The 6,291-nt window shown below is 33.1% G+C and overlaps 1 protein-coding gene across 2 annotated transcripts in view; it reads left to right on the top strand.

Annotated features, from left to right (window-relative positions):
• The first annotated feature begins 3,440 nt into the window (after positions 1-3,440).
• LOC120353303 overlaps positions 3,441-6,291 on the top strand; it is a 3,073-nt gene continuing 222 nt past the window's right edge. The window contains exons 1-2 of one of the 2 annotated variants that reach the window (XM_039436498.1): positions 3,441-4,453; positions 4,496-6,291. The exon at positions 4,496-6,291 is cut by the window's right edge and continues 222 nt beyond it. In XM_039436498.1, coding sequence (XP_039292432.1) covers positions 3,513-4,453; positions 4,496-4,712 — 1,158 coding nt within the window. In that variant the 5' untranslated portion in view covers positions 3,441-3,512 and the 3' untranslated portion in view covers positions 4,713-6,291. Of the gene's footprint in view, positions 4,464-4,495 lie in introns of both variants that reach the window. The other variant, XM_039436497.1, reaches the window with a different exon arrangement.

Below are 6,291 nucleotides of genomic sequence, written 5' to 3'. Positions count from 1 at the left end.
AACATTCTAGGGTATTGTTCCTGGATGATAGGAGATTACAAATGTCGTATTTGAAGTGTCCAAAACTCAGCGGTTATCCTTATAGCTACCATTTTCTTTTTTTCACTTAGGAATTTTTATCTCAAAATTGAATAATTTTGAACAAATAAATACTCAAAAGCATCAGAAATGATGAATGAATAGATTTTTATTAGTATTAATAAAGTAAAAATGATACAATGTACAGTATATGATACTTTACACTTATTCTTGATAAAAATGATAAAACGGGGCGAAATCAATTTGATTGAACCCACAACACTTCTGTTAATAAGCTTACAGAGTATTAGTTTACTATTTTGTATAGATATAACTCAATTATTTTGGAAGTTGATTGATTCATTGGCATATTTTTTCATAATCTCGATATACTTAATAGTACAAAACAACTTCTAAAGTGACTACAATTTTATCTGGAGCTATCGTTCCAATATTTTAACAGTTGCTCACTGGAATTACAGCAATTTTGGACTTGTGGTATTCAAGTAACTGTCTTTCGAATAATTGAAGTAAGGTTGTGACTAGAAAGACACATCAACTCTATTATAGGTAGTTTACAAGATTTGTCATCTTCATAGTTAAGTCAGAAACCTCTCGGGATATCCTTGAAGATTCTGTCTGGAATTTCATCCTAAGCTAATTTTAGCAATCATTGTTACTCATATCGTATTCATTCAATACCTGATAGCTTTATTTAGGTAATGGAAATGATTAAAGTTTTTTATATGGATATCTACACTCCTTACAATACAAGGACCTCTATTCCAGAGCTAGATTAATTGGTGTTAAACGTATGTTGAGGAAAGCACTTGTAATAAGAAAAAACTGTTTCTTCTTAAGAAACGAAGAATCCGACCTTTTATTTAATTCTAAATAAGTATCTAACCTTGACAAGAGCTACAGAAGTTATGTAAATCTTCAAGAGTATCCAACAGTCTCACATAAAAATACAGAGAGCCTAAATGAAAAATTCATTTTAGTTGGGAAAAACATCGGATGACCGATGTCTAGGTCGATAAGTGAAAAACATCGAACAGTAAACATCGATGTATCGATACCCATCCCTAATGTATAGTCAGATTCACGTTGTAAATTTAGTGGAAATTATACGAATTGAATAAAAGCGACTCGATGTGGAAATTATATATATTGCTTAGGCAATTTGCGTGCAATAGAACGGCACAAGTGGCCTCTATTTATTGCAACTGTCATAAAAAATGTGTTTTGGAACTCATAACTGTTGGATAGGTTCCTGGAAGGATCTTATTCTCCTTTTAAAAATTCTCGACACTTCAAAAAAATCGATTTGATTTGACAGTTTATTACCAATTGCAACGCATCTTTCTAATGGAGCAGTGCAGCTTCTAAGAACGGCATGAAATTGATGGTACTGTCTCAAGTTCCGCGCTGGTACAATGACGCCAACTTCTATACGTCCATGTAGACAGTCATGCAAAAAAATTGCATCATTCTTCGCCATTCCAAAGATTCAATTTTCACCTCGTTGCAAAACTGTTTATAAGGAAGCTGCTCCAAATCCGGCATGAGCCTCTTCAACACCAGACGTACAAACCTTCTTTGCACAGATTCTATTTTCTTTGTAGTGCATATTCCAAACGATGGACGCGTACTCCAAGTGACATCGGACGATGGAACAAAAGAGTGTCTTCAATGTTTGAGGATTTTTGAAGTTTCTGCCAATCCTCCTTATTACACCAAGCTGTCTTCTCGCTTTAGCTACTATATCATCAATATGCGCGTTAAAAAGTAGTTTACTATCAAATATGACACTCAGATCCTTCACACAGGCCACACGTTGAATTTGTCTGTCAGCAATGTTATACTGAAATCTCAAGGTATTCGTTTTTCTTGAAAAGCTCATTACAAATGTTTTGCTTACGTTGATGGGCATGCCATTTTTCATGGACCAATTCGAAGCTTGATTAAGATTTCTCTGCAATGACATTGAGTCTTCTTTAGAGCTAATTTTCCTGAATATTTTCAGATCATCAGCGTACATCAGCACATGACAATCAAGATTCTCTACAATGTCATTCATGAATATACTGAATTGTAACGGTCCACGATTAGAGCCCTGAGGAACGCCAGATGTTGCTAGAAAGTTCTTAGAAGTAGCTCCTCTGAAGAATACAAATTGAATAAAAACGACTCGATGACGTCAAAATGACTAATTTATCAAATAAATTTGAGATACTTGTTTCGGTTGTCACACCATTATCAAGCTCCAGTATATAATGTAGAGTTCATTAGAGATTGATAATGTGTAAAGAACCTGAATTTCACTATATAATATTCTCTTCATCCATGTGGCTCTATTTGTTATTTATTCACTTCTATATCTATCTTTCTTCATCTTCCGCAAATTATGATTAAAATTCATATTGGCTATAATGTTCCATCTTCCAAACAGAAATATTCAATTGAATAAATTGAAAATCACAGAATTTATGATTTATCATTGTAATGTTCTGTGGAAATTTGGATTAAGCACTTGATAGAGTAATGAATTGAAACGGTGACTCAAAATCCAAAATAACCAAAACTACAGGACTTTTTGTTTTTAAAAGTTTTGTTTCTTTCCCTGCTGTCAAACCCCCTTTCTCATCAGTTTGTGGTAGCGTATATGGTTGTAAGGAACAATATAACAAAGCTTACATAATAAATTTATAGATGGAAATGAAATCGAAGTTGCATTTGTTCAAATGCTAATTAATGAATAATTATTATTAAATGAAAATCTCAATTAATGCTGTTAATCCCAATTAATTTCCATCTAGCTGTTTACCCTGTTGTCAATATTTGCAGTAGCACAAGTCTTCGGGGTGATTTACAGCATTTAATTGGGATTTTCGTTCAATAATTGATTATTTCAATATAATATCATATTTAATTATTATGTTCTTCAATGAATAATTAATATTAAATGAAAATCTCAATTAAATGCTGTTAATCCCAATTAATTTCTATCTAGCTGTTCACCCTGTTGTCAATATTTGCAGTAGCAGAAGTCTTCGGGGTGATTTACAGCATTTAATTGGGATTTTCGTTTCATAATTGATTATTTCAATATAATATCATATTCAATTATTATGTTCTTCATGTTATAATATTTAAATTTGTATATTAATATTTTATTATATATATTCAAGTGTCCCACACAGGGTAGCCTATAGGGAACACATTAGAAATTAGGAAACAATATTGTATTTGCTTTATTGAATGTATTTGATTGTTTTTTTTTTTTTGAATAAAGAATAAAGAATAATAATTGATAAATTTATGCTCTTGTCAGTCTGATTGATATTCCCGATGATATTTCAACTATAAAACCCCAAATTTATCCAATTTTCAACTAAAAAACAACATTTTCCAATTTTTAATTAATTTTTTTTTGTATTTTTCAGGAAGCTGACAACTTCTTGCCATGCATTCCAGAATCCAGTGGAGACTCCATGGACTCCGACGGACCGTCCGCCGCCTGCTCCCCGTCTGCAGACAGTATGCAGACGTATGCATCATCATCCACCGCTGCTAGTCCACTAGCAACCTACAATGCATCTACTGAACTCGAAATGGAGGAAGTTAAACATGTAGTTTCTAACGATATTATCCCCTCAAAACACAGTCTTTTCAAACCCTATTTAACATTGGAACCAGGAAACATCAACGTAGAGTCTGCAGAACAACGTAACATCAACGTAAATTCTGCTGGAGAAACTATCGGTACCTCGCAGAACGTCTGCAGAGAGTCTGTTGGGGAACAACGTAACATGAACGTACTGGCCACAGAGCAACGTAACATCAAAGTACTGCCTGAGGCTCCAAAGAACGTCTATAAACAGTCTGTTGGGGAACAACGTAACATGAGCGTACTGGCCACAGAGCAACGTAACATCAAACTACTGCCTGCAAATGGAGTAACTGAGGCTCCGAAGAACGTCTACAAACAGTCTTTGGAGGAGATGTGTAACATCCGCATAAAATCAGAAGATGATGTTACCGACGTTCCGAAGAAGATCTGCGTTGAAGAGAAACGTAACATGAGCGTACAGTACACAAATGGGGTTACTTCTCTCGTCTGCAGAGAGTCTGTGGCGGATAAAATCTGTGTACAGCCCACAGACACTCAGAAGAAGGCCATTATCAGACCGACCGCACAGCGTAACATCCGCGTAAAACCCGCCGACTCCCTGAAGACAGTCGGCCGACCGTACGTGCCGATACAGCCACGTGTGGCGGAGCCGTCTGCAGAGCCGATAGTGTTGATCTGCACACAGTCGGCAGACGAAGGTGGGAATTTTGTGTTTATGGGAGATGTGGTAATTGGGGAGGTTTGTTGTACTACAGCTGTAGCTGAAGAGGTGGTAATCAGTGAAGACTGTGACAATAACAGTTACTGTCAGGACAGTAGCAGTTACTGTCAGGACGGTAGCAGTTACTGTCAGGACAGTAGCAGTTACTGTCCAGATACTGACGACAGTGATGTGGAAATTGTCGAGGTAGATGAAAAGCCATCTTTGATAGAATTGGGAGAGAAATGTTTTTGCGAAGAAGGTCATTCTGATGATCATGGTTATGAATCGATCGGGTCTCCTGACAGTGATGTAAATGCCACTGTCAATCTGAGGCAGCTTTTTCCCGAGCTATGGTGAATAATTCATCCAAATTTATTAGTAAATAATGAATAATTCATGATAAAATAATGAATAGTTTGTTGTTTTTAAAGTTTGAATAGGTAGTTCATCAACAAAAATGTTTCAAATCATTGTGCTGTATGCAGGGACAATTATCTATGTAATTAGTGACAAAAATAATGAATTGTTTTTACTCTTTTTATGTATTTGAACACGACATGCAGTCGTGTTCTAATATTATTAGATTATATTTAGTAATATTTATTAAGTAAATATTAAAAACTTTTACTTACTGACTGTAAGTACAGTACTAACAGTCAGGAAGTAAAAGTTTTTAATATTTACTTAATAATCGACTGCATGTCGTGTTCAAATTCATAAAAAAAAGTGTGTTTATACAAAGCAGCTCGGAATGAATCAAGAAACCATCATAACCTGGAATTGTTTTTGATTTATGAATAGTAAATCGTCAACAAAATGTTGTGTATCATTTTTTTTTATGCAGCGACAATGATTCATGTAATGACAAAAAAAAGAATTGTTTTTGAGATATAAATAGTAAATCATCAGCAGAACAATATTTGTGTTCTATTATGTGAATGATTAGTTTTCTTTATAATTAACACAACTTGTAACTTTATATTGTGTAAATATGTTGATGAATTATCATAGTTTATAAAATATAATAAAATAAAATTTAAAAAAATTGAAATTTGAAACAAAATCAGTAGATTGTGTAGTGTTTGAATATGTAGCAAATTTGTAGATTGTGAATCTAAGTTTTTCAAAAAATTTGGATCATTTCATTTTGTGATAATGGTGATTAATTCATCAAAATGCACAAATTTATACATCACAGTATTTTATTGTAGAGTAATACAAATATATTGATAATCAATAGATTTCAGGCCCGGTTGCACAAAAGCCGGTTGAATTTTAACCGTGATTAATTTCACGAGAACCATTCAGTGAAGGAATTTTTGAAAAGACGGCTTCTCTGATTGGTTCTCGTGGTATTAATCACGGTTAAAATTTTACCGGCTTTTGTGCAACTGGCACTCAAGTGTTTTTGTTTCTGAAGCTATCGTAATGTTTTTGTAAATGTCTATTTATTGATAACCTTACTATTAAAATTCTCTATATTTATCAATAGTTTTGTATTAAAGTCGTCTGAAATTCATAATTTTTTCTCTAAATGTTACTAATTTATTATAGTCTTTATTGAATTAGGCTAAAACAAAATTTTGTAATTCCATAGCTAATAGAAGATTTAGTTTTATTTCTTTCATAAATTTATTAATTTGTTCATTTTGTAGTTTTTTGTATTCTCACTTTGAGTTCTATGTAGAGTTTATAAAAGTTGAATTATAATATCCATTGTAAATCGTTAATTAATTTTTTATGAAGGATATCTTGGAGGAATTTATATCAGATTCAAATTGTATCATCTGAATGAATGATTCTCGAATCTGGATCATATTCAAATTTTTTAAGTTCCTCCATCAATTTATCCTCTATTTCCTTGAAGTATACGTCCTCATTCTTCTATCTTTTGTATTTCTCATCTTAAATTTGATAGACTAATATAGTAGAATTT

Source organism: Nilaparvata lugens, chromosome 10 (assembly GCF_014356525.2).
Source record: "Nilaparvata lugens isolate BPH chromosome 10, ASM1435652v1, whole genome shotgun sequence".
Classification (NCBI taxonomy): domain Eukaryota; kingdom Metazoa; phylum Arthropoda; class Insecta; order Hemiptera; family Delphacidae; genus Nilaparvata; species Nilaparvata lugens.
This window is presented reverse-complemented; position numbering and strand designations above follow the sequence as displayed.